The following is a 27,674-nucleotide window of genomic DNA, read 5'->3' on the forward strand; positions in this document are numbered from 1 at the left end:
TTGGAATTCTGGGAAATTTTCAGAGGGTATATTAAGTGCTAGAGCCCAGAAAGGCAGGGTTGGTGGTCATGCTGGTGGTGGGAATGTTGTGGTTTGTTAGTATTCATGGTCAAAGAAACAAAAGGCAAGAAATTAAGTTCTGTGCTTTCTCACCTCTCTCTGTTCTATCCTTGTTTTTTCTTTTTTTCTCTGCTGCCATCCAGTTACGCACAGGCCCCCTATGACTCAGGAAAACCTGGACGCCCCAGAGGACAAACTTCAAGAACTGCTTCTCTCCTTCCACCCCTGAAATCAGGTCACGGGAGTTGCAGCGTTTCCTGCTCAGCTCTCTCTCTCACTCAATCTCGTGTGTATCTGTGTGTGTGTGTGTAACTGAGGGCAGCCTTGAACTTCTGAACCTCCTCCTGCCTTCAAGGACCAAGTGCTGGGATCACAGGCATGTGCCACCAACCCAGCACATGCCACACTGAGAATGGAACCCAGGACTGTTCAGTTGGCTTCGCTTGGCTGAATATTTTGATATTTTTTTCTACTGAGAAGCTGGAAACCTGGGCTTTCTGTCTCTGTGTGCAATACTTTGATTTTAAAACACCACTTAATTAAACTTGTTATTTATTTACTTATTTTTATGGAGTCTCAGGTAACATTACCTGGTCTCAAATTCCTGATCTTCCTTTCTCTGCCTCCCAAACGCTGGGATCATAGGCATGCAGGACCACCCCAGGCTCTTCAACAGTAACTCAACCCCTCAGTTCTCACAGAGCCAGCAGCTTCAGCCTCTGCATTACAGAGGCAACGAGTCAAACAAGGTTCTCTGCAACACTTGTGAGGCAGGAAACTGCCCTTGCTTCTCACAGAGCTATCTAGTGGGTTTCCTCCCCAGTCCAATAGACTCAGAGCTGGGCAGTGGGATCAGGGCGGGTGCAAATGCATCTGGTAGCCACCTACACGACTGTACTCTGTTCCCAGGAGCAGCCCCGGCTAGAACTTCTGTGACTTCCAGAGGATGCCATGGGTTCGAGCCTCTGGGCTTGAACAATGCACACATTTCACCCTCTACCCTGGCACTTTTAGGACCATCCCCCACACTCCTGGAATATCTCTGGGTAGTGTTGGAAGCTGACAGGTGGATCCTGGTCCCCGTGGCCAGGGTCCAGGGATGGAGATAACTGACTCGCTTTCCTGTCCCTGTGGCCTCCAGCTCCTGGCCGATGGACCCACTGATGGCTCGTCATAGCTGATTTGGTGCGAAATGGCCGGCCACATTGAGGGCAGGGGTAGGGGCGCTCCCCACTGTGGGTCCGCCTGTGCACTGCCAAACTACCAGACTGCCGGAAGCAGCGCCCACAGTCAGGGCACGAATAAGGCTTTTCACCTGTGTGCGTGCGCTTGTGGCACCGAAGATGGGAGGCATGGGAAAAGGCTCTGCCACAGTCCGTGCAAGAAAAGGGGGTGACGCCGCTGTGCACCCGCTGGTGCTCGCGGAGGGTGGAGCTCTGCCTGAAGCAGCGTCCACAGTCAGCACAGCTGTAGGGCTTCTCCCCCGTGTGCACCCGGAAATGGGTGGTGAGGGCAGAGCGCTGCGTGAAGGCCCGGCCACAGACAGGGCAGCGATGCGGCCGCTCCCCGCGGTGGATGGCGCGGTGGATGCTCAGGGAGGAGGCCCGGCCGAAGGTCTTGTTGCAGTCAGGGCACTGGAAGGGCTTTTCACCTGTGTGAGTGTACAGGTGCTCCACCAGGGTGGACCTCCAGGCGAAGCTCTTCCCACACAGGTGACAGCCATGGCGCTGCTCTGCCCTCAGGACGGTGGCTTGGACACCGACACCGGGGCGCCCCGGCTGAGGGTCCCTGCCCGGCTGCTCCAAGGGACGAGGGGGGCCGGCCAAGGAGGGCTGAGGCTCCTTCCACTTCTGGGTTGCCTCAGTCTCTTCCCGTGGGCTCCACTTTTCCCCCTCGTGTCTGCGATCTGCTGAGAGACCACGAAAAAGCTCAGACTCTGACTCGTCCTGCTCCTTGAGTACCACAGGCCCCCAGACAAGCCACAGGAGGGATGAGGCCACAGCATCTGAGCATGCAGGGTGCGGGGATGTCCAGAGGCAGCCTAAGAAACAAGGCTGAGTGGTCCAGCCGGCTCGTGAGAGGTGGACAGCGAGGACTGAAGGAGCCTCCAGAAGGGACTCACAGTGATGGCAGCGGAACAGCAGCGGGGGCGCTGGGCTACAGTCAATACAGCCTAGCGGGCGCCTAGATTTGAGGCGAGGGCACCGCACAGGAACGCTCACGGCTCCTGTCTAGCTGAGTCCAGGCCAAGACAACAGTTCAGGGAAGAAACTGCCAGGCACACCCATGGAGTCACTAGGAGACAGCACAACGGGCCAGCCACGCGGAAGTCCCCCAAAGCCCGGGCACCCGGCCCTTCACCTGTGTGGGCTGCTGTGGCACACGTGGCCTCCTCTGGATCCTGGGCACCGGGTCCCCACCGTTCGCCTTCTTCCTCCACCCAGGAGATGAGCGCTGGCTTGGCGCCTCCGCCCCCTGGAGGGCAGAGAGCAAACCCCACGATGCGGGAGGCCGACCCGCTGGGTGCCCAGGGACCCGCGCTCCCCCGCCCGACCCCCGGCGTCCCGCGTGGCTCTGCCCCGGCGGCCGGGCCGGGCTCTCACCGAGCGCGCCCAGGAGAGCGTAGGTGTCGCGCATCACCTCCCGGTAGAGGGCCCTCTGCGCCGGCCGCAGACACCGCCACTCCTCCGGGGAGAAGTACACGGCCACGTCCGCGAAGCTCACGGCCCCGGCCTTGCCCGACGGGGGCCGAGCCGAGCGACTTCCCGGGCCGAGCAGCTGCGCCATGGGCACCCCGGACCCGACCGGGGCCAGCCCAGCGCTCGCGGGAAGTGCCTGCCCAATCCCAGGGTCCGCAGTCCGGTACCAGAGCCGAGAAGGGACAAAATACAGCCCAGGGGCGGGGGGTGTGGGGCGGGGGCGGGGCGGGGTTCTCAGGCACTCGGTCCCTCAGCGGGCCTGCGCAGGGTCACGTCACCGGACTTCCTGGATCATTCTCCTCTCGCCCTCATCCAAAATGGCCACAGGGCGTACAAGTGCCAGTCTGAGGAGTCCCCAGCTGACAGGCCCATGTGGGCGGGGCCTTCCCTGTCATCCCAGGAAGGTTGATCTGACAGCACAGCTCAGCTCAGGGCCAAGCGGTGCACAAGCTGTGGTCGTTCTGTGCATTGAAAGACGGTTCAGATCGTTATGCAACAGCGGGTCTTGCAGGGATTATTTAGGGGTCTTACAAGCACTCCTCGTAACATGTTATGATGTTTTAATCCTTTTGTTATGCGTTGTGGGATGGGCAATAAGAAATCGGAAGAATAAGATACTAAAATAAAAGAGAGGATCCAGTACTGACTAGAAAAGGAGAATGGGGGATACAAAATCCGGCCTGTAACTCACAGGGATCCACCTGCCAGGCCTCCTGAGTGTTGGCATTAAACCCGTGTGCCGCCACACCCAAGAGATTTTTTTCTTTTTTTTCTGGAAACCTAACCTAGGGCTACCCTCATGCTAAGAACGTTCTAACCACAACTCCAGCTGCAATGACTGATTTCTTTATGTGAATCGGGTGTCATTCTGTACCCCAGACTGGCCTTGAACTCCAATCCTTCTGTCTCAGCCTTCCCAGTGTGACTGCAGCACATCCTGATCAAGAGAATAATTTCTTTTTGTTGAGTGTTTTTCTTGTATGTGTAATGGCCGAGCCAGAGAGAACGTTGTTAGGAGACAGGAGGCGATGCGGCAAACAAGTTAGCAAAGGACAGAAGAGTAGCCTCTATGTCTCCCGGCCCCTTTTCCTCCTCTCTGCTACCTTGTGTACTCCCTGAGCTGTATGCCACTGGAGCTGTCAAAGCAGCGGCCCCTCCTTCTTTCCTTCCTTCCTCAGTCTGTGCTGCTCTGGGTCCAAACAGAGGCACCTGTCAGGGCAGAAGCCTCCTCAGTCTGCTGCCGCAGTTCAGACGCAACCTCTGGAGCTGTTCACGGTGTCTGAACCTTCTTTCCCGCCTCGGCTTGCATCAGAGTGGAGTGCCGCCCCAAGAGCTGTCCACCATTGCAGCAAATCCTCTCCAGTCTCCCCGAGTGGCTGCTGGGCAATGATGCCTCAGCTACAACTGCCTGCAGCCAGGAAGGTCTTCCCATCCTAATTCATGTGTCTGACGCAGGGGAAAGGGAAGTGAAAAAAAGCCACTAAAAAAAAAAAGCCCTGAGCAGAACATCCCACACACCCCTGAGCTCCCCAACTTCAGGACTTGAAATCCCCCAATACTCAGTCTGGAAATCAAATCTCTGCTCTGAAAAGCTCCACGCCGTAAGAAATCCTATATTACTGTCCCACCTCAGAGCTGTGTGGTCCCTGGGTTTCTGTGTCTTAGGATGTCCTGCCACTGGGGACACTGTCCCACCTCAGAGCTGTGTGGTTCCTGGGTTTCCGAGTGCCAGGATACCTTTCTACTTGAGACAGGAAAAACAATATTTTATTTGTGGGTTCTGGCCCTGTCTCCTAACAGTATCTTCCTGGGCTCAGCTCAGATTCTACTGGCTCAGCCGTCATACCTGTCTTCTCACTCTGTAATCCAATTCGCTTTCAACTGTCCCCTGTTTTCACTCTGCTCAATCTCTTTTCTTCTCTCTTGTTTCTTCCTGCACCAACTGTCTTCTCTAACCCTGCTCCTCTGTCTCCTGGACCCTACTTGTGCCTACTCCAGTCCTCAGCAATCTTTGCCAGCTTCTGCTGGCTTTTTATATCCTCCCCTGTTCCCAGAAGTCCAAGAGGCAGCGACACCGAAGGACACAGAGTCCTTTAAAGGGCCAGGCACACAGAATAATCCACGTTTCTCCCCGTTTCTTTTAGCTACTAATTGTGTGGTTTTGAAGCTGCTTCTCCACTCTCTTCAATGTCTTTTCCAGGGTTCTCGGGTGTCTGGTGTGATCTGTTGATCTCTCAGGAGCATATCCACAACTGAGATAAGAACCCGACAGTGATGCTTCTTTTTCCTGAAACTTGGGTACAATTTCCTGAACCTTTTATATTCCCAGACTGTCTTATTTTCTAACATCCTGTGGGCTAGAGTTCCTCACCAAGGTCTCTAAATCTTTCCCCCAGCTCTGTGAACCTTTGGCTTGCAGCACCAACGTGGGCATGCAGGATGTGGTATTCACCACAATTTCTCTTAAAGTCCTGCACACAGGCCTGCTGTGCCTCTGCATTATGGATGGCTCTGTATTGCAGGAGACCAACATCCTGCTCATAGGCCTGCCAGTGCCAAATGGTAGGTGCTGAATGTTTCTTGTCCAGCCTTTTCTTGCTGGCAGGGAAGGCAGTTGATGATCAGGCTCTCTTTGCTTTTTTTTTGGGGGGTGTGTGTGTCAGTGGCCAAGGTTTTCTTTTCTTTTTAAGTTTTTCCTTTTTTATATTAATTACAGTTTATTCACTTTGTATCCCGGCTGTAGCCCCTTCCTTCATTCCCTCCCAATCCCACTCTCCCTCCCTCATCTTATCGATGCCCCTCTCCAAGTCCACCGATAGGGGAGGTCCTCCTCCCCTTCCATCTGGTCCTAGCCTATCAGGTCTCATCAGGACTGCCTGCCATGTCTTCCCTCCTCTGTGGCTTGGCAAGGCTGCTCCCCCCTAAAGGGAATTGATCAAAGAACTAGCCACTGAGTTCATTTCAGAGACAGTCCCTGTTCCCCTTACTAGGGAACCCACTTGGATACTGAGCTGCCACAGGCTACATCTGTGCAGGAGTTCTAGTTATCTCCATGCATGGTCCATGGTCCATGGTTGGAGTACTGGTCTCAGAAAAAGACTCTTGGGCCCAAATATTTTGGTTCTGTTGCTCTCCTTGTGGAGCTCCTGTCCTCTCCAGGTCTTTCTATCTACCCCTTCTTTCAATGTTTTCAAAAGACTCTCCCTACTTAGCTTCATTAGTTTTGATAGTAGCCATAGCTTTTCATTTCCTGTGGAAATATAAAAAAATCTAGATCCCCAACAACCACCACAACAAAATTTGCTAATTTCCATTCTGATGTTAGCCTCCTTATAGAATATACATTAATTTAATTCCTCATTCCCCCCTATAATCCAGTGTTCTCAGCTGCTGTTGTTCCTTTCTTCAGAAAATTTAAGGTCAACAGAGCTGATGTCTCAAAAGGAAAAGCCCCTTCTCCTCCACATTGTCTTAAATATCTTTCGACTTAATGCCCCTCCTTTCTGTTTTCTCCCTGGCATCTGGTTGCTTGCTCCACCTCTTGATTTAGGCTTACCTTTATTTAATCCTGTGTATAGAAAGTTCTTGTATTAAAGGTGTGTGTTAGGGCTGAGCCACACCAAACAAGAAACAGGTTTTTATAGTTCACAATTTCGTGGTTGACAATGGGATAAAATATCCTACAACATTTCCCCCCTTTGTCTATATAGAAGACTTTTTCTCTAACATCAATAACTTATATACTATCAGGTAAAAATTACATTCACAGTGTCTAGTTCATATGTATTAAGAAACCTTAAAGAAAGTACTCTACTATCTATCCTGAAAGTTCTGCACCTACAATTTTTATCATGACTTGCATTACCAATCAAAAAAAAAAAAACGTCTTTTTAGACCTCAAACATTTTCTTAAATCCTAAACTACTAAGTTTAACTGTAAGCCTATTAACTGTCTAGCCTTCAACCCCATCAGAGACCTGAGAAGGATAAATTTTATCTGAATAAACAGGAAGTGCACAGCAAGCAGCTTCCAGAACTATAAAAATGACAGAGATTCCTCACCACGTGAACAGTCAACCAAGATTTCTCTATAACACTGGAACATCATATTTAGCCCTCTGGCTCAGAATAGCAGATTGACTTTTCTGTGGAGCAGGAATTATGAAGGAATTGCCTGTCTTGTCCTAACAAAGCTTAGCAGTCAACTTTCCTGCATCCAATTTGTCCAATATTCTGTTTGCAGTTGAAGCAAGGGCATTTTCTTGCTCGATGGCTAGCTTGTCACATATGAAGCAAATCCTGTACTGAGATTCTTCGATGCTTTTTCAAGTGGAATGGAGGTTCTGCCAGGAGCTGATATGTTCCATTGAAAAAAAAAGTCTTCAATTAATAAAACATCTTTAAATGCCATATTCTATAGATCTCGGAGGATTTTGAAGACTATCTCTAGTATATCTAAATTGCTTGGTTTTTAGCTATATACTGATTAACTTAGAAAATACCAATGATAAACTAAACTAGTACATAACAAAACCACAAGTTTGATTGACTATTAGTTTGCATTTCTTAACTATCCTAAACAGTTTGTGATAATAACTTTCAAAAGGACTAGAACATCACATTGCATTTTTTTAAAGATTTTATTTATTTATTTATTTAATGCATATTAGTGCTCTAAGAGGGCAGTAGAGGGTATAGATGGTTGTGAGCCACCATGTGGGTGCTGGGAATTGAACTCAGGACCTCTGGAAGAGTAGACAGTACTCTTAACCAGTGAGCCATCTCTTCAGCCCCCACACTGCATTTTTTTTAAATTTTTTTATTTACACACTATACTGCCTGCAGGCCAGAAGAGGGCGCCAGACCTCCTTACAGATGGTTGTGAGCCACTGTGTGGTTGCTGGGAATTGAACTCAGTACCTTTGGAAGAACAGCCAGTGCTCTTAACCTCTGAGCCATCTCTCCAGCCCCACATTGCCTTTTTTTTTTTTTAATAATTTATTTAATTTTTTAAATTTTATTTTATGTGCATCAGTGTGAAGGTGTCAGATCCCTTTGAAATGGAGTTACAGACAGTTGTGAGCTGCCATGTAGATGCTGGGAATTGAACCCGGGTCCTTTGGAAGAGCAGACAGTGCTCTTAACCACTGAGCCATCACTCCAGCCCCACATTGCCTTTTTTAAGAATTACATAGGTACAATAACTTAAAAAGAGTTGATGCATAGTATACTATAAACAAAATACAACCTTACTTTTGTATCAGTATACAAAGATCTATACCAATGTCACCAAATATAACCTTAATTTTGTATGAATATACAAATGTCATACTATGTAATAAATATAACCTTAATTATGTATCAGTATACAAAGATCCATAAGGGTATATTCAATAATCTACCCATTTTCCTATTATTCCTATGTTATTTCTATGCCCCCCTTCTTTCTATTCATCCCTTCTTCCATTTTCTCCCTAACACTCTGTGCTTTTTAATTTTTCCTAATTTTCAAGGGCTAATTAAAATTCATCTTTTATTTCTGCAGAAGTATTTTCAACTCAGCTTCAAATGTTTCTTTTATATCAAGTAATTTGTTCATATTTCAGAGTGCTTTTTGCTTTACCAGAGGACTGGAGTTTGATTCCCAGAACCCATATTGGGCAAATGACTGAGGCCTAAGATTCCAGCTCCAGGGCATCTGCCTTTTTGCTTTTTGGGAGCGCGCGCACGCGCGCGCACACACACACACACACACACACACACACACACACACAGACAGTGCTTTTAAACTCTATTTTAATTGTTCTCTGACTTCCCCCTCTGTGCCATGAAATACCCATGTGGCCCCCAAAAATGTTAAAAAAAAAATAAAACAGATGTAGTTCATTTGACACAGTACTTGTCCTCTTCCTGGCTTTGAGCCCCAGCACTGTGTGCCTGTTATCTTATCACTTGCCAGGTAGAGGCAGGAGGATCAAAAGTTTAAGATCATCATCAGCCACATGAGTTGGAGTCTGGGATACATGAGACCACATTTCAAAGCAGTAAGAAAAACCCTGTGACCTCTCTCCTCTCTTGCCCTCTGTGCCTTGGTTTCTCTCCCCTTCCCTGTTCTCTCTGACAAAGAAAGAAAAGAAAGAAAGAAAGAGAGAGAAAGGAGAAAGAAAGAGAAAGAGAAAGAAAAAGAGAGAGAGAAAGAAAGGAAGGAGGAAAGAAAGAAAGGAAGAAGGAAGAAGGAAGGAAAGACCCTGTGAGTTCCAAACAGTCCTTAGTCAATGTCTGCTGAGAACACTGGAGAGAATCTGTTGGTAGGCAAAGACCAGCCTGGGATTGATTTGGAAGCTAAAGGGAAACTTTCATTTTCTGAGACTCTGGGGGATGCTTTCCTAGGGCCTTGTAAATCGTTCCTTTGTGATTAGAGTCCAGTCTAGAGAAGGTGACAGAGCGCTCCTGCCTCCTAACCCTGAGTTTCAGGGAGGCTTCTGTCCTCGGCACCTTTTAATCTCTGTGTATATGGGTTTACTTATGTGTCTACCTGTGTTCTGTGTGAATGCCCAGTGTCACTGAAGGCCAGAAAAGGGCATCAGATCCCCTGGAACTGGAGAAACAATTGTCACACTCACTCACACACACACACACACACACACACATTGGGAATCAAATTCAGGTCCTTTGTAAAAACAGCCAGGTTTTTAACCTCTCCAGCTCCTCAGCAGTTTTCTTTCTTTTTTAAAAAATTCACTCAGCTTTTTATTTCTTTTCCCCCAAGGCAGGGTTTCTCTGTGTAGCTTTGGCTGTCCTGGACTTACTTTGTAGACTAGGCTGGCCCCAAACTCACAGAGATCCTCCTGCCTCTCCTGGGATTAAAGGTGTTAACGGTGTGTGCCTCCACTGCCTGACGAAACTTTTGTTGATTTGTTTGTTTGTGGTGCTGGGCTTGAATCCTGGCCCTCACACAGGCTGGGCAAGTGTTCAACTAGCTCCATTCCCTGTAGAAACTTCAAAAGCAGAAAAAAAAATCTTAGAGAAAATACACTGCTTAGGGATCGTAAGGACCACGCCTACCCCACTAACCTTCAAATCTGACTCCACCGAGACCTCCCTAAACCTTAAGCTTTTTGTGGGACGTGTGTGGTGTGTGTGTGTGTGACTGGTTCACATGCCACCTTATCACAGGACATGGAGCAAGAACAGGCTTGGAAACCTTTCCCTGTCACTCAGTGCTGTCCCACGGAAGCTCAGCTTGTGGAACCAGTTCCCCAGTCAGACTCAAGCCGAAGGAGCTGCTACCTTCTGCCTGTTGATTACAAGGTGCAATGTTTACTATTTGAAGATTTCAGGGTGCTTTCAAGTTGGCAAAGCTTGCCCAGGGCCCAGAAACTTGACCCAAATCCTCTACTTCCTGCTGTTGCTTAACCTTCCATTATTTACTCCGTTCTCTACTGGGTCATGAGACCCCTAGGCCTACCTGGACTTCATTCTCAATTCATTCCTCGGTATGAATTCCTCCACCACAAGGGTGGCTTTTTATTTTATTTTATTTTTTTGTCTGTTACTACCTGTCTGAAGTTCAGTTACAGAGGCAAATTAGCCAAGAAGAGGGTTACCACAGAGCGTCACTGGCCTGGAGAGAGGCACAGCATTCCAATAGACCCTACCCAAAGCTTAAGTAACATGTGTATGTCTTTCTAGGAAGAGGACACAAAAAATGTTCATGGCCCAAAGAAGCCAAACTCTACTTGAAGCTACTCTTTGGAGTCAGTAGGAGAATGGTCTCACACAACCCTTTGATCTAAACACACTATTAGCTCGGGTCCCTTACAGAAAATAATTACTTGTTTTTAGATTACACACACACACACACACACACACACTCTTCAGTATTGGAACCTGTACCCAGGCAGTGTTTTCTGACTCCCTTCTATATAAACTGAAGGTATGACTGATGTATGGAATGGCTAAGGGGAAGTTTTTATTGCTGACAGGAGAGAGAAAACCGGCAGAGACATCCAGAGCAGAGAGAGAAAGTAAACATGGCCAGCAGACTGGACAGGGTCAGGGCTAGCTCCAAGAGTAGCAGGGGAGAGAGAATAAAGAAACCATAATCAGGAACAGAGAGAGAAGGTGGGGAGAAGGAGATAGGGGTAGGAGGGACAGGGGGATACGAGGAGGAGAGAGAGGAAGGAGAGAGCAAGAGAGCGACACAGAGAGAGAGAGAGAGAGAGAGCCTAAGGAGTGTCAACAGAAGAATGAGTAGCTGGGAGAAGGAAGCCAATGAGATGAAGGGAGTTTAGGATGGAGGAGAATTGTGATACCAGTGCTTTGATAACGCTGATGGGCGCCACAGGTAGCCATATGTCCCTTCTGGCAGAATAAGAGAAATGCCTCTTTTTGGTAGAGAAGAGCCAGATTCACAAACTTCCTGGTTGGCTTTTTGTCTAACTGCCAGAAATCCTCCTATAGCCCATGCTGAGCATTTCTGGATATGTGGGCTGCCTTTTGTGGTCTGGGAAACTGGAGTTTCGTTTGGACTTGACACCTCCCTTCCTCGACAAGCCTTCATGCAAGCCAGGCAGGGCTGGAGAGTTAGTTCGTAGGGTTCCCTTCTGGAACTCTTCGTTGTCACTCTCACCTCCGAACAATCCTGCATGCTTGTGGAAAAGAAAAAAAGTTCAGAAACCAGCGATTAAACACCGGATTGTGGAAGGGGAGACGTTAAACGCTCGCCCCTCGGCCCCTGTAAAACCTGCGTGCGGAGGGAGAGGTGCCGAGGGGAGCGGAGGAGCAGAGAGGGGCAAATGGCGCGGGGGGAGTCTGTGAGAGCGCAGACCGAGCTGGCGGGGAGGCGCCTGGCACCCCCCTCCCTCCCTCCCGCTGCCATTTCGGGGAGACAGAGTGGGACCTGCCGGAGCGCGCTCGGCTCGGCGAGCCCGGGACCCGCGGCGACCCGCGGCCCTCGGCGATGGGAAGAGGCGGCGGGAAAGGCAGCGCCGCCCAATCGTGTGCGGCGCGGGCGGCACGGAGGCGGGGCGGTGGCGCGGGGCCCGGCGCGCGGGGCGGGGGGCGCACGGAGGGGGCAGTGGGCGCCGGGGTCGCCGCTGTGGTTCGGAGGGCTGGGGGCGGCGGGGGGTCCGCTTCCCGGAGCCTGGGTATGCGGCCCATCGGGCGTCCGTCCAGGCTCCCCGCGCCGGCCCGCGAGAGCGAACCCCGAGGCCGAGAGAGGGAGCCGCCTCCCCCGCCGGCGCCGGGAAGCGTCCCTCCTCCTCCCCGCTGACCTTGGCCTCGCCCTCGGCCGCTCTCGGGGCCCGGCACGCGGTCCGAGAGATCTGCGGAGAGGCCCCTGGATAGGCCGAGACTCGCGACTCGGACACGCGGGGCGCCGCCGTCCCTCCCGCCGGCCCCGGGGCGTCGGGTCGCCCCCACCCCCCGGCCCCGGAGAGCCAGTCCCGGGTTAATGCCAACGAGTTTCCACCTCCAGCCGCTCCTAGAGAGGCCGCGGCGCGAGCCAGCGGGGGGAACTGGCCAGGGACGGACACTTCCTGTACGGGGCTGGCAGGGGGGAGGGGGCGGGAGATCGGTAGCCGAGCCGGGGCCCGGGGCTGAGACTAGGGGCTCGGGCTGGGAGTAGTGACTGGGGACGGCCGGAGGAGTCGACCGGGCCCTTCCCTCCGAGGCCGCGGCGCGCGAGGGCCGGTGAGGGCCGCGGGACCGTCGGGGACTTCGGGAGGGGGCGGGGCCGCGGCCAGGGGCGGGGCCGGAGGGGCCCAGGGTCAAGACGTCCGGCCTTCGCGGCCCGAGCCAGGCCGCCCGGGCTCCTGGGCAAGCTCCGGTCGGGCGGCGGGTGGCGAGGGCTCGGGGCTCCGGGCACTCGATCCGGGTCGCAGGATCGTCCGCCATCTCCACCGCCGCCGCACTGGGAGCTGGCAGGGATGGAGCGGGAGGCGTCGTCGTGGGGCCTCGAGCCCGGGGATGCGCACGGTCCTGACGAAGTGGGCAGCCCCGAAGGGTCTCTCAAAGGTGAGGGAAGGGCCGCGCCTCCTAGGAGTGTGCCAGGACACCGGGCTGTGGCCTGTGGTGGTGGTGGGGGAAATAAAGCCAGAAGCTTAGACACTTGGGAGTGGGGTTCGGGGTGGAGACTGGGTGTCCCAGGTCTTTGGAGAGGAGGTGGTCCATTTCAGCACCTTGTTGTAGGGCCAGCGACCCTGCTTGGGGAATAAGGGGTGAGGAGTTTGGGACAGTTAATGGACCAGATGACCTTCCAGACCCCCCCAGTCAATCTGGATTTTCGGTAATTCTCTGATCCTGCAGGCAACTCAAGTGAGAATGAAGAGGAAATTTCTCAACAAGAAGGCAATGGGGACTATGAAGTTGAAGAAATACCTTTTGGGCTTGAGCCACAAAGCCCAGAGTTTGAACCCCAGAGCCCCAGGTTTGAGCCTGAAAGCCCGGGGTTTGAGTCCCGAAGCCCTGGGTTTGTGCCCCCAAGCCCCGAGTTTGCACCCAGAAGCCCTGAATCAGATCCTCAGAGCCCCGAATTTGAATCCCAGAGTCCTAGGTATGAGCCCCAAAGCCCTGGCTATGATCCCAAGAGTCCTGGCTATGAACCCGGGAGTCCTAGGTATGAGCCCAAAAGCCCTGGCTATGGTTCGAAGAGCCCCGAATTTGAATCTCAAAGCCCAGGGTATGAATCCCAGAGTCCCGGGTATGAACCGCAAAACTCTGGAGATGAAGTTCAGAATCCCGAGTTCAAAACCCCTAGCCCTGATTTTAAAACTCAAAGTTCCAAATTCGAGGAAGGTGCAGAGATGCTTCTGAACCCCGAGGAAAAGAACCCATTAAGCCTCCCCCTAGGAGTTCACCCCCTGGACTCCTTTCCTCAGGGGTTTGGGGAGCAGCCCGCAGGAGCATTGCCTCTAGGGGCACCATTTGATATGCCTGCGGGGCCCCTGCTGGCAACGCCCCAGTTTGAGGTGCTCCAGAATCCCCTGAATCTGACAGGGAGCCTGCGCGGCCCGGGCCGCAGGGGCGGCCGGGCCAGGGGCGGGCAGGGCCCCCGGCCTAACATCTGCGGCATCTGTGGCAAGAGCTTCGGGCGGGGCTCCACCCTCATCCAGCACCAGCGCATCCACACGGGCGAGCGGCCCTACAAGTGCGAGGCGTGCAGCAAGGCCTTCTCGCAGAGCTCCGACCTCATCAAGCACCAGCGCACGCACACGGGCGAGCGGCCCTACAAGTGCCCCCGCTGCGGCAAGGCCTTCGCCGACAGCTCCTACCTGCTCCGCCACCAGCGCACGCACTCCGGCCAGAAGCCCTACAAGTGCCCACACTGTGGGAAGGCCTTCGGCGACAGCTCCTACCTCCTGCGGCACCAGCGCACCCACAGCCACGAGCGGCCCTACAGCTGCCCCGAGTGTGGCAAGTGCTACAGCCAGAACTCGTCCCTGCGCAGCCACCAACGGGTGCACACCGGGCAGCGCCCCTTCAGCTGCGGCATCTGCGGCAAGAGCTTCTCGCAGCGCTCGGCGCTCATCCCCCACGCCCGCAGCCACGCCCGCGAGAAGCCCTTCAAGTGCCCGGAGTGCGGCAAGCGCTTCGGCCAGAGCTCGGTCCTGGCCATCCACGCCCGCACCCACCTGCCGGGGCGCACCTACAGCTGCCCCGACTGCGGCAAGACCTTCAACCGCTCGTCCACGCTCATCCAGCACCAGCGCTCGCACACGGGCGAGAGGCCGTACCGCTGCGCCGTGTGCGGCAAGGGCTTCTGCCGCTCCTCCACGCTGCTGCAGCACCACCGCGTGCACAGCGGCGAGCGGCCCTACAAGTGCGACGACTGCGGGAAGGCCTTCTCCCAGAGCTCCGACCTCATCCGCCACCAGCGGACCCACGCGGCCGGCCGCCGCTGACGGGCCGGGGTTTGGGGGGCGGGGGGCGGGGGCCGGAGAAACCGCCGGGGAGAGAGCGGAACCGAACCGCCGGGGAGGAGAGCGGAAAGGCGGAACGTTCTAGAAGATGGGCCAGCGTGCCGGAAGTCACGTGCCCTCGAGAAGTAGGCGACGTGGGCTACGAAGAGGGAGGGCAGACGGGCGGCCCCGGGAGGGAGGGATCCGCGCCGCCCACGTCAGCAGCAGGGTGCTCTCTAGCCGAGGTCTGTTCTGGCAAAGTACTAGACGGGGAGGGGGGAGGGCAGGGGAGTGTCCGTTAGAGTAGGCTAGCTTAGGTTGGTAGCTGCTGAGACCCTAGTGAAACCAGAAAGAGGGCAAAGGGTAGGTAGGTGGGGAGCGAGGCCCACGGGTCGGGCCTCACAGAGCAAACCCCGTCCCGCCTTGTCTTCCACAGGCTTTGGAGCCGTTTGAGTTCAATAAAACCTTTATGTGGTAAGAGACTTGTTCTTACGATGTGTGCGTAGACAGTTCCCTGAGCAGTGGGCGATGCCAGTCAGAACTGACGCCGCCGGGGTGGTGCCAGGGTCTTCCCCGGAAGTGCTTGTGTGATTGGTGATTCAGTGAGATCGCAGCATTGGAAGTCCAGGGCGTGGTGTATTTGCCCATGGACACCGGAGTTCACATCCCATGCCTTTGCATGCCGTACAGACTTAAAGAAACTGGTTGCAGGAGGTGCAAGGCAGTACTTAACTCTTCCTAAACAGAGGGTCTGCGCTTACCTCAGAAAACACCTGTGTGCTGGTACCTAGGAACAGCTGTACCCGGCGAATCTTGGCCTAACCCCTTCTTACACCCCGAGCTGGCACTCTGACCACTCTGCCTAGAGAGCAGGCTAGCTTCCAGCTCCACCCAAAGAGGGTACCTGTTGGACCAAGATTAAGGAACTCCCCACCCCCTCCAGCCCCTTTACCCCAGTGCCTGAGCCCCCGGGCTTGGTTGCTCTGCTCTCTCTGGAGCCCTGTCTTGGCTGAAGGGGCCACCTTGCTCCTACCCTGCTTTGCCACCCAGTGCCAGACTCGGGGACTGGATCAGTGAGCCTGGGAGATTCTGATGGTATTCTGTGACCTTAGCAGAGGAGGGCAGGCCACACCCTGGGGAATATTTGGGGGCACATCTTGAGACAATGCAGACGTTCTGGGAGGCCTTGATGGAGCCCCCTGAAGATTTGCTCCAGGAATCAGGCAGCACAGAGGGCAGGGTTGTTGAGTGGCTGGCTAAGACCAGATCATTCATACACATCACCTGGCCTCACCTCGGCCTGGACCTTGGCCACGTGGGCACATTGGAGTGTCTTTGGTCTTTGGATCCTGGTGTCACTCCCATCCTCGGGGCCTTCAAACTCATAAAGAGCAAATAGCTTCTAAGGCATTTCCACCCAGTTTATCCTGATCAGCAATGCCGAAAGGGCCCACGGGTTGGTTCCATTTGCCTGGATTTCAGAATTAACAGTACCTTGAAAGCAGAACATGGTTGTTGAAGTGAAATCTTACAGTAATTGAGAGGCCTTTTTGGACTTAATCAACCACTGCTGTAGCTGTCATGGCTGACTCCCCACCCCTCCTCCCTCCCCACTTTCCCTACTTCTCCCCTTTCTCCTTCTGAAATGGTATGTCCCCACATAACTCAGGCTGGTCTCAAACTCAAGACGTTACAGTCTCCGGAGTGTTAAGAGGACAGGTGTGCAGCACACACCCAGCTTATATATAAGGCTGGGGATCAACCCCAGGCAGGGGAGTGCCACTTGGAGCAGTACCTGCTTAAATGCTTGGATTGGCAGTTACTGAGACCTTTAGCACTCTACTGTAAAAGGTGCTATAGCCAAGGACGTCATACCTGGCCTTTTATTTTACTCTGGGACAGTAGCCCCAGCTGACCTGGTACACTCTATGTTGTTGACCAGGCTGGCCTCAAACTCACAGAGGTCCGCCCACCTCTGTCTCTAAATGAAAGGGGTGTGTCACTATGCCTGGCTTCATACCTGGCTTTTTTTTTTTTAAGATTTATTTATTATGCATACAGTGTTCTGTCTGCTTGTACACCTCTATGCCAGAAGAGGGCACCAGATCTCATTCTAGATGGTTGTGAGCCACCATGTGTTGCTGGGAATTGAACTCAGGACCTCTGGAAGAGCAGCCAGTGCTCTTAATTTCTGAGCCACCTCTCCAGCCCCCAAAACTGTGTAGCCCAGGCTGGCCTCGAACTCGTGATCCTCACGCCTCTGCCTCCTTCAGCAAATCCTACCGGTGTGCGCCACCACAACCGGCCATACCTGGTTTTTAAACATTCAATTCTATCATTTTGTTTTATACTTGGGTTTATCACAGTACTGGAGCTTGAGACCGGGACCTTGCATTTATTAGGCAAGTATACTAGCACTGAGCTACATCTTTAGTTTCAAATATTTTTGTTTGTTTGTTTTTCCAGACAGGATTTCTCTGTGTAGTCCTGGCTGTTCTGGAACTCACTCTGTAGACCAGGCTAGCCTCAAACTGAGAAATCACCTGCCTCTGCCTCCCAAGTGCTGGGATTAAAGTTATGCACCACTACCACCGGCTAAAATATTTAATTTTTAATTAATTTTTTGAGATAGTCTTACTGTGGAGTCCTCTTTAACCTGGGATTCCCGGTAGACCCGGCCAGCCTCAGCTTCACAGAGACTATCCTGCCTCTGTGTCCTGGTGAAAAATGCATATTTGCTGGTGGCACACTCCTTTAACAGTCAAATCTCTGTATATGAGGCCAGCCTGGACTGCAGACTGTGTTCCAGGACAGCCAGGGCTACATAGAAGAAAAAAAAAAATCTGTCATAAAAAAGTAAATAAATATAATTTTTTTGAGACAGGGTTTTACTCTCTATAGCCCAGGCTAGCCTGGGATTCACTATGTGGTCTTGTGGAAGTCCTCTTGCCTTTGCTTCCTGAGTGCTGGGGGTACATGTGTATGAGTTTGCCCGCACATGTGTATGTCTAATAAGAATGTTCCTGGTGCCAGAAGAGGGCGTTGGCTCCTCTGGAACTGAAATTACAGATGGGTGCCGAGAACTGAAGATGGGTCATTTCTTTTTTCCTCAGCCAGATATTTTTTTTTTCCTATTGAGTTAATGCAACAAGTGTTCTTGACCACCAAGCCTTCTCTTCATCTCCTAGATTTTTATTTTTTAATCCATTATTTATTTTGCACGGTTGTGTAAGGCTATTATGTACATGTAACAGGGCTCCAGACCTTAGCACAACTGACTCCATGATGGAAGTACCATTCAGGCTGTAAAGCCATGCAAGTAGACAGCCTGCCAAAACGAAAACAAAGGCCTAATCCGTCAAAGCCCATACTCCTGGGCAAGTCTCTAAACGTACTATTTTGGCTTCTGTAGTTGTGCTTCTGGCTAACTGTTCTTGCTATCTGAAGCATGTCAACCCAGGACATGGTTCTTGTGCTTAGAAGCACACCCTGAGAAAGGCTCAAGGCTACACTGGGATCCTGAACACCCACCACAGTCACCGGCTCGCTAACAAAAACTTTCTATCGGCTTAAACCGATGTCCGAGCAGTGTTCTCTGGTCAATTCCCCCAACAGACACGACATGGCTTGCAGCTCACTTGTGGAGGTCAGAGGACCTCTCGCCGGTGTCCGTCCTCTCCCTCCACCCTGTGGGTCCCAGGAAACTCAGGCTTCCGGGCTTGGTAGTTGGTGCCTCCATGATTATGCCCTGAGTCAAGCAGACTCTGTCTTCAGGAGTTCAGCAGAGCCTACTTTCAAAGAAGCATCCCAGCTGGGCTTGACAGTTTGCAGCCCTCAGAGAGGGGCAGGGGAGCCAGGGGTCCCTCACCTGGGTATCCAGCTGCTTGCCACCAGCCGTTGTATGCAACTGTGCCCTAACTGCACGTGGCTTCAGAGAGAGGCTAGCGTATAGAGACTGGGAAGGTCTGGGGCTGGCGACGTTCTACGTATACTTCTACGGGAATGCTGTTGTCCCTGCTGGGTTCTGACTTTCCTATGAAGCCTCTGTTTAGGGGGAGCGCCCGCATTCCTGCAAGCAAGCAACCATCACCCATGCTCTGCAAGTGTGTCCAGCAAACTCATTCATCCTCTCGGAGTGAACTCTGCTGAAATAGTGCCTCAGTTTGTGGCTGGGACCTTTGGAGGGGAAGGATGGGTGTTGTTTATATCCTGGGAAGGAATTATAGCAACGCACTTTTACCTTTTGGACATTTTTCTGGCTCCTGGAGTGATTTTTAAATTTTATTTTTCTGTTTAAAATGAGTTAAATGTATTATTTTTTGTTTGTTTGTTTGGTTGGTTGGTTGATTTTTTTTCAAGACAGAGTTTCTCTGTGTAGCTTTGGCTGTCCTGGACTTGCTTTGCAGACCAGGCTGGCCTCGAACTCACAGTGATCTTTTGTTCAAAAGAAGGAAAACCTCGGTATTTTGGGAAAGCAGCAGCAGCAGGTCCAAGATGGCGGCCAGCAGGAGGCTGATGAAGGGGCTTGAGGAGATCTGCAAACGTGGAATGAAAAACTTCCATAACATCCAGGTTGGGGAAGCTGATTTCTTGACTTGGCAAAGGCTTAAGGTTCCTTAATCCAGTCCCTCACACACTGGTGAATGACCCCTGAGCACCCAGGGCTGACCTAGCTGAAGACTACTCTAAGGGCCGTAAAAAAATCCTGCAAGAATGCTGAAGAGTTCACAAAGAAATGTGGAGAAAAGCGACCTGTGGACCAAAGTCGGCCTTGAGTGAGTCCAGCAGGGCTCTGTGGAAAATTGATACGTCCCACCACCTGGCGTCCGCCTGTGGCAGTTACTAATTTCCTACAGTTTTCTTAATCAGAAGTGGTCCAGGTAATCTGTAAAGAAGGATTTAAAAATTCAGATGCTCTAGTTCGACTTGCTTTGTTTTAAATATCACTGCTTTCATCTACTTCAAAAGAATGGTCTCTCTTGCCCAAATTTACTCAAAGTTGCAGTTAGCCCAGAAGGTTAAAAAAAAAAAAAGTTGTGGTTCCCCACTTTCCCTCTCACCCCTTTAAATTCCCACTTCCAGAGACCAAGGCCCCATTTCCAAGGCAGCAGCACTGGCAGCTCTTCCCTGCCACAGTGTCTGCGGAGAATGGCTCAAGTCCCCCTTATGCCAGCTTAGTAATGTCCTTTTAAAAGGTATAAAACAATATCAACACTCCCCCCCCCAAAAAAAAAGTCCGTGCAAAGGGAAGCTGTTTTTACATAAAATTTTAGCGAAGTGTTTCCACAGAAATAGACTCAACGGGCAGACCCCACAGAGTGTATCCTGGGTCGGGCTCTGCCGGTGTCTGCAGGAACTCTGCAGAACCAGGTTAGTGGTGAGCTTGCAGGGAGGGTCTGCGGGCAGAGAGGACCATGTTCCTGTGTGATGGGTTCCTCTCCAGAAAGGCTCCCCGCAGCTGTGGTAGGCCCATCGCAGGCAAAGCAAAAGCCAGAACATCCTTTCGAAATTTCAAGCTTCACCACCGAGCTCTGCTAGGACGTGCCGCGGGGCTCCCTCTCCTCAGCGCAGCAGGCCACCACTGCCTCCCTTGGCATGGTTAACCCTCGGCGGAGTCAGGCTTGGTAACCTCTGCCTCTTCCTCAGAGCAGCTGCCAGTGCAGCCCAGGAACAGGAGCACCTTCCCCTCCCTCCGGACCCAGAGCCTTCCCAGAGTCAAGCTCTGAAGTCAAGCTCCACTTGAAGCTAACTCAATAATGTCCTTTCAAGGTGTTTTGTATTGTTTCGACTGCCTTTTTTTGTAGAAGTGAAATTTATCTTTAGAATTAAAAAAAAAAAAAAAAAAGGTAGGAAAATTCCAACTGTTCTGTTTTTACCAATAAAGAGTCAGGAGCCAGATGCTGGGGTGAAAACCTGCTAGTTCAGAGAGGCAGAGAAAGCACCCAGCTGACCTTCCTTCTCAGCTCAGGTCCGGATAGAAAAAACCCAAAAGGCTCACTAGCTCAACTGACAGCCCAGCAGGAAAAGGCCAAAAAACCCAGGGCCAAAGGCTTGATAGCTCAAAGCCCAAAGCCAAAAAGCCAGGGAGCTGAGGAGCTGAAGCCTAAGCGAAAGCCAGAGCTTAAGGTAAAAAAGCTCCTCCTACTTCCACAGACTGTCTTAAATACCCCTCAACTCAAAGTCCCCCCTACTCTTTAATCCCTGTCCGCTGGTTTCTTGTTCTGCCTCCTGACCTAGGGTTAACGTTATTAAATTCTGTGTACAGAAAGTCCTTGGATTAAAGGTGTGCAATAAGGCTCAACTGCAGAAAACAACAACAACACAAAACAAAACAGGGTTTTACAGTTCATAATTTTGGAGTCTGAAATGGGATCAAATATCCTGCACCAGTGATCCGCCTGCCTCTGCCGCCCTGAGTGCTGGGATTAAAGGGGTGCTCCACTCTCCCTGTTTATGTATTATTTCTAACAATATTTGGTTCTTATTTTACGTGTCTGAGATTCTCCCTTCGTGCATGTGGCCCAGTGTGTGCCTGGTTCCTGAGGGGGCCTAGAAGAGGACCTTGGATCTTCTGGAACTGTCACAGGTGCTTGTACAGCCACCATGCGTGCTCTGAGAGCAGAGCTCGGGTCCTCGGCAAGGGCAGCAGTGTTCTTAGCCGCTGACCCATCCCTCCAGCGCCCTGGAACAGATTTTAAATTCGGCCTCCAAACATGCTTGTAGGCTCTTGAAAGCTAGGATGCACAGGCCAAGTGTGGGGGGGAGGGGCGTTTGTTTGAGAAGAAATGGCTCGAGAATAGTCCTTCACGTTATCTGTCTCTTGGTGTCTGGGGGTGGGAGTGAGCCACTCTCTGACAGCAAAATCACAGGATGCACAAGTCCCTCATGAAAAGGGGCGTATTATCTGCAGTCGACGGACCCATGCTCCCCCTTTACGCTGTGATCGTGTGTGACGCTGGGAGCGGAACCCAATGCCTTTTGTAAGCCAGACAAGTACTCTGCCCCCAAGTCACCTCCCAACTCCACCCTCACACTTTAGCTCACTTCTAGATTCTTCTAAGAACAGGTGTAGCATAAATGCTACGTCGCTGTTTTGCTACCCTGAGGAATAAGGATGAGAAGAGAAACTTGATACACATTCAGTACAAAAGCACACGTTTAGAGGTGCTGAAGATCAGGGCCCGGCCCCCGTGTGCCACTCACCCTCCCACCAGCCACACCCCCAGGGTCCGGGACACTTTTAACTTGTGGTTGGTTGAAGTAGCAGATGTGAAACCTGAGGACAGAGGTCAGACTGTTTCTAAAAACAGACCAGACAAATGAGTGTGGGGACGGAGCTGTTTGGACTCCGCCTCTTTCTTTCACACAGCTCCCCGGGGACAGCCAGAGTCTGGAGAAGAGCAACCCAGTCAGAGCACATTTCCCAAGAGTCCACCACAAGGTCATGAAAGGACTCTGAGAACTCTAGCTCCGGCACTGGGTCCAGCTACTTCAGCAGGATTAAAGGTCCCCCGTGCTGTCCTGGGGTGCACTGTCCTACACAGGGAAATGGTTGCTGCTTGATCCTGCTGGCACGAACAGGCGAGCAACAGTGATAAGCATTCTAAGCGGTTTGCAGCTGTCTGGTTTGACTCGGACAGCACTGCGTGCAGCTTTTTTTTTTTTTTTTTTTAACATGGGGTTTCACTCTGCAGTCCTGGCTGGCTTGGAACTTACTATGTAGACCAGGCTGACCCCAAACCCACAGAGACCTGCCCACCTCTGTCTCCTGAGATTAGAGGAACAGACCACCGTATCCACCCCCAAGGGACTTTCTGTGCAGAAGAGGCAGGACTTGAACTTGGCCCTCCTGCCTCGGTCTTGCTCGTTGCTGGGATTACGGGCACGCACCACGGCACGACACTCTCCTTTGCCCTCTTCATTCTCTCTTCCTCTCAAGTGAAAGCTTGTCTTGGGCCCATGTGACATGTGCTGGCATGTCATCTTTCCAATATCTCACAAAAATGAGGGGTTGGGGGTTGTCACAGTTAGGGTTTCTATTGCCTCGAGAAAACACCAAGACCAGCCTGGGGAGGAGAGGGTCTATTTCACTTCACAGTTTGTAGTCCATCGTCCAGGAGGGCCAGGGCAGGAACTCAAGGCAGGAGCTGATGCAGAGGCCACAGGGGACTACTGCTTCCTGGCTTGCTCCCTCTGGCTTGCTTAGTTGCTTTCTCAGAGCAGCCAAGACTGCAAGTCCAGGGCTGGCACTGCCCACAGTGACCTAGGCCCACCCACACCAATCATTAATCCGGAAAGTGCACCCAAGGCTTGCCCACAGGCCAACCTGGTAGGAGAACTTTCTCCTCCTTCTGAAGTGACTGTAGCTTGGGGCAGGCGGACACCAAACACAGTGGTGATGTATTGCCTTATTTCCATTTAACTTCTAACTTAATAAACATCAGTAGATCTAGATCTAAACCGTGTCACACAGGCTTTTGGGGGGTCCTCGGTATTTTTTTAAATGTATGGATGTCTCTGGGTATGTGCGTGTGAGCGTGGGTGCCCCGAGGCCAGGGATGTTGGATCCTCCGAAGCTGGATTCGCGAGCAGTTGTGAACTGCCTGATGAGGGTGCGGGGACCCTTTGTGGGAACATTGTGCTCTCTGCTGAGCAGCAATTAAGCTATTTTTTCCCCAAGACAGGGTTCCTCTGTGTAGCCTTGACTGTCCTGGAAATCGCTCTGTAGACAGGCCGGCCTTGAACTCAGAGATGCTTCTGCTTCTGCCTCCCGGGTGCTGGAATTTAAGGCGCGCACTGCCACGGCCCAGCTCTCTTCAGAGAGAGTATAAAGGGTTTCCGAGATCAAAACGTCTGAGGGCCACTGAATTCGAGGCTTGCTGAATGCCTCCTTTGTACCGATCCTGGTGAGGGCCTGTTGTTGGTAGAGTAGCAGTGAGACTGTCTGCCTCCTTCAGGGCCTCACAGGGGAGGGAAGGCTGCCTCGAAGCAGCATGGTGGGACCCAAGAAGCAGAAGCAACGTGCTGGTGGAATGGTGGAGAGGAGAACAATTTCAAAGGGCCTTAAAGTGCTGGGCGCAGAGGCAAACATTGTTTTTAACTGATTACTTTAGAATCTCACATCATGCATCCCAGTCTTCCCAGGTCTGCTCTCTCCTCCTCCTCGACCTCCCCCTTCCCCATAAAAAAGAAAAAGCAAGCCCATTTTGCATTGTCCATGTTCAAATTCCTAGTGGCTACTCTCTTCCCCAGAAGAAAGAATCTCTCTCCTCCTGTATCTGCAGCAGAAGCCATTAGCTGAGGAGAGGTGAGCTGCTGCCAGCGAGGGGCAGGGCCAGCTCCCTGGGACTCATGCCACCACCGGCACCCCCCTGTGTCAGTGGTGTGGGCCGGGGCCAGCTCTTCTACATCCATGGAACACATCTGTAATCTCAGCACTTGGCAGGCAGGTCTCTGTGAGTTCTGGACTAGCCTTGTCTATATAGCAATTCCAGGACAGCCACAGCTACACAGAGAGGCCTTGCCTTACAGGAGCAGCAAGGCTGATTATTTTGGTTCTACTCGGTAAAACATTTGAGGGGAATATATTCATTTAGCTGAGCCAGGCTGGAACACCGCTCTAGCAAGAAACCATCAGGCTTGGACAGAATTCCGGCACTTACCGGCTAAACAGAGGCAGGGGTGTGCCAGTTAACTTTGCTGCTGCTGCTGCCATCACACTCAAGGCAACTTTCTTTTTTTATTAGTTACATTTTATTAACTCTGTATCCCAGCTGTATCCCACTCCCTCATTCCCTCCCAATCCCACCCTCCCTCCCACCCTCATTTCCTCCCTGCCCCTTTCCAAGTCCACTGATAGGGGAGGCCCTCCTCCCCTTTCATCTGACCCTGTTTTATCAGGTATCTTCAGGATTGGCTGCAAAGCCCTCCTCTGTGGCCTAGCAGGACTGCTCCTGCCTTGGGGGGGTGGGGAGGCCAAAGAGCCAGTCATTGAGATCCTGTCAGAAATAGTCCCTGTTCCCCTTACTAGGGAGAAAACCAATTGGTTACTGAGCTATCACGGGCTTCATCCGAGGAGAGGTTCTAGGTTATATCCACACATGGTCCTTGGTGGAGTGTCAGTCTCAGAAAAGAACTCAAGGCAACTTATAGGAGGAAGTCTGGTCTCACGGGTCCAGAGGGATAAAGTCTCCGATGGCAGAGACGCACAGCAGGCGGCAGCAGCAACAGTGCAGAAAGCTGGGAGATCACATCTACGGCAGGCATGAAGCTCGGAGCGAGCTGCAGGCAGAGCAAGTTGCAAAACTCTCATAAATCCTTTCCCCATAACCTCTCCAAGCGGCCAACGGGATGAAGTTTGCAGATGCCTGCGCCTAGTGGGGCATTTTTCACTCAAACTACTACACATGCGCTTTGTATTGGGGTTCCTGAATGGGAGCTGGGGTTGGGGGGCTGAACAGGGTGTGATGGAGCCTGGCAGGGCAGAGCCTTGAAAGATGCAATGCCAGCGGCTCATCGTGTCATCTCTCTACCTTCCCGCTGCCCCTGTCATCAAGTCAATGAAACTATATCAAGCACCTGCCATGACCCTCCCTACCCTGTGATGTCACCAGAGATTCCCAAGGTGAACAGGATACATTCCGTAACCCCGAGGAGCTCACCGAGAGGTAGAAATCAAATAAACCATCAGACAGAGAACATACACAACCCGGCAGGCAGAGAGTCGAGAACAGGCTGTTGATAGGCGCACAGTGTGAAACCTCCCTCATCCAGGACAGGAGGAGGCAGAAATGTTCCAGGGGGAAGAGAATGTCAGATCGGGTGCTGCAACACAGGAAGGAGAATGACCCTGAGAAAGGCCGGAGTGCCTGCAGCCTGGGAAGGAGAGGCAGGGGAGAGGAGAGGTGGCCAGCTCCTGAGGAGGCTGGGAAGGCCACTGGGGCCTGACTCTCTAAGGCCTTCTGAGGCTCCTCAAGGAATGCTGTCTTTGACTCAAGAAGAGGGCATCTGCAGTAGCGATGCGGTGACACAGGTGGGATTTGCTGTCTGGTGGCAGAGTCTGGGCTAGACTCCAGGCTGGAGAAAGTGTTGGGCGGATCCGGAAGGCTGGGACTGCCAAGGGCAGTTGGGAGGGCTGGAGCATTACTGGGTCCTAAGATGACAGTTTCTCCAAGTTTACTTCAAAGATTCTCTTGTTGGGGCCGACAGGGAAGGCTAGCAGAAGCCAGGCTTCACCGACGGCCCTCCTGGCCTCCCTCAGCCGACTTACCAAGGCCCTGTAGATACTGTAGGAATGAGCTCTACGAGCAAGACAGGGAAACTGAGATCCAGGAACAGCCACAAGACAAGGAGAGAGTGACATGCACCTGAAGCTGGTTAGCACCTGGGCTTCAGTGTATCAGGCTTAAGCCTCAATTCTGTTCACTGTCCTGAAGGGGCTCTAGACACCCCAGATTTTTGGTCTCTTCCTCAGATACTGCCAGAGGGTTGCTGTCTTCACCAAGCCTTCCATTTGGAACACCTCCATCAGCCTCCATCTTCTCCTTCAGGTTCCGTTTGAAGAAGCCAACCTGCCAGAAGCACACACTGAGTGAGCAGATGTCCAGAGACCAGCAGCCCCTGCAAGACGCGAGGACGTCCTACGCCGACAAATAAGATACACCACAGTCATGTGACATCTGCTCCAAGGACAGGAGGGCATCTGCATGTTTGCTTCTCAGAAATATTTCTTTTTAAGAAGCCGTGAGGCCGGCCGTGGTGGCACACATCTTTAATCCCTGCACTCAGAAGGCAGAGGCAGGCAGATCTCTGTGAGTTCAAGGCAGCGGTGGCGGAGGAAGAGGAGGAGGAAGAGGAGGAGAAAAAGGAAGAAGGAGAAGAAGAAGAAGGAGGAGGAGGAGGAGGAAGAGGAGGAGGAGGAGAGGACAGATTCCTGGAAGTTGTCCTCTGACCTCTGCCTGTGCACTAGGTCATGCCTCCTCCACCACGCCCCACCAATAGCAAGTGAAGATTTTTAAATTAATTTTTATTTCGTGTGTACGAGTATTTTGTGTACATATGTATGTGTGCACGGAACACATGGCTGGCGTGTGAGAAGGTGGTGAGCCTCCGAGTGGGCGCTGGGAATTGGACTTTAGTCCCGCAAATAGGCTGGGTGTGGCGGTACCCGCCTTTAAAGTCAGCACTCTGGAGTCAGAGGCAGGAAGATTCCTGAGTTTGAGGCCAGCCTGATCTACATGAGGAGTTCTAGACAGCTCCATAGTGAGACCCTGTCCCCTCCACCCACCCACCCCAAAATACAATTTAAAAATATGGCCTTTTAATCTTATAAATACTACTTTTAAAAGCTTAAAGTTTGGTGATGAGCCAGGCGTGGTAGGCCAAGCTCACGGGCTGAGCATTCATTCAGGAGTAGAGACAGAAGGATCTATCTATGTATCTATGTATCTATGTATGTATGTATGTATGTATGTATCTATCTATCTATCTATCTATCTATCTATCTATCTATCTATCTATCTATCTGTATATATATACTTTTAAAGGCCACATCTAAATCTTTAAGTAGGTGATATTTCCTTCAGCACTTGAGAATGGAATCCAGGGCTTCCCGCACGCTTGCTGCTTGCTCTGCCACCGATGCTCTGACGTCTCGGGTGACTAATTTGACAATCTCTTCGAACAGAAAGAACCAATAGCGCAGTGCTTGACATGTGCTGTGCAGTCTCCTGAAAGCTCTAAACTGCGTGTGCATTCCTTTGTCCCCATGTTCCCGTCTCTGAGAATTCGTTCTAAATGACATTTAGGTAAGTGTGGAGAGCGGGTGACGACAGCTTTTCTGTCACAAAGCTTAGGTAGACGCAAATGAGAAACTGTCACCAGGGTAGATTGGAAACAGTCCTTAATAGGGAAGTTCAGAGAAAAGATGGAACGCTGGGACGGCAGAAAATCAACCAAGTTCCAAACGAGGAGGCAGACCCGGATGGTGGCCGTGAGGAGAGAGACGTCAAGACAA

General features: G+C 51.9%; 3 protein-coding genes across 5 annotated transcripts in view; 1 reads left to right on the top strand and 2 right to left on the bottom strand.

The window, feature by feature from the left end:
• Window positions 1-595: 595 nt before the first annotated feature.
• Znf764 (zinc finger protein 764) lies at window positions 596-2,927 on the bottom strand. The gene is made up of 3 exons (XM_021635883.2): window positions 2,664-2,927; window positions 2,422-2,535; window positions 596-1,966 (listed from the first exon to the last, which is right to left on the bottom strand). Exons 1-3 carry the CDS (start codon window positions 2,845-2,847, stop codon window positions 1,071-1,073), a joined length of 1,194 nt encoding a protein of 397 aa, XP_021491558.1. The 5' UTR covers window positions 2,848-2,927; the 3' UTR covers window positions 596-1,070.
• A 9,539-nt stretch (window positions 2,928-12,466) lies between these two features.
• Window positions 12,467-15,137, top strand: Znf768 (zinc finger protein 768). The gene is made up of 2 exons (XM_021635881.2): window positions 12,467-12,776; window positions 13,068-15,137. The coding sequence occupies exons 1-2, from the start codon at window positions 12,689-12,691 to the stop codon at window positions 14,660-14,662; spliced, it is 1,683 nt and encodes a 560-aa protein (XP_021491556.1). The 5' UTR covers window positions 12,467-12,688; the 3' UTR covers window positions 14,663-15,137.
• A 9,934-nt stretch (window positions 15,138-25,071) lies between these two features.
• The window catches only part of Itgal (integrin subunit alpha L), a 34,668-nt gene continuing 32,065 nt past the window's right edge, over window positions 25,072-27,674 (bottom strand). For all 3 annotated transcript variants that reach the window (XM_060366815.1, XM_060366814.1, XM_060366813.1), the window contains one exon: window positions 25,072-26,229. In XM_060366815.1, the coding sequence (XP_060222798.1) occupies window positions 26,071-26,229 (159 nt within the window). In that variant the 3' untranslated portion in view covers window positions 25,072-26,070. The remainder of the gene's footprint in view (window positions 26,230-27,674) is intronic.

The sequence above is a fragment of the Meriones unguiculatus genome, chromosome 14, assembly GCF_030254825.1.
Source record: "Meriones unguiculatus strain TT.TT164.6M chromosome 14, Bangor_MerUng_6.1, whole genome shotgun sequence".
Lineage (NCBI taxonomy): Eukaryota > Metazoa > Chordata > Mammalia > Rodentia > Muridae > Meriones > Meriones unguiculatus.

Bases quoted from the DNA above. Each gene is read 5' to 3' on its own strand.
- Znf764 (XM_021635883.2), bottom strand. From the start codon at position 2,847: ATGGCGCAGCTGCTCGGCCCGGGAAGTCGCTCGGCTCGGCCCCCGTCG. The intron at 2,536-2,663 runs GTGAGAGCCCGG...TCTGCCCTCCAG, and splicing joins CGCTCTCCTGGGCGCGCTCG to GGGGCGGAGGCGCCAAGCCA. The intron at 1,967-2,421 runs GTGAAGGGCCGG...GTCTCTCAGCAG, and splicing joins TGCCACAGCAGCCCACACAG to ATCGCAGACACGAGGGGGAA.
- Znf768 (XM_021635881.2), top strand. From the start codon at position 12,689: ATGGAGCGGGAGGCGTCGTCGTGGGGCCTCGAGCCCGGGGATGCGCAC. The intron at 12,777-13,067 runs GTGAGGGAAGGG...CTGATCCTGCAG, and splicing joins CCCCGAAGGGTCTCTCAAAG to GCAACTCAAGTGAGAATGAA.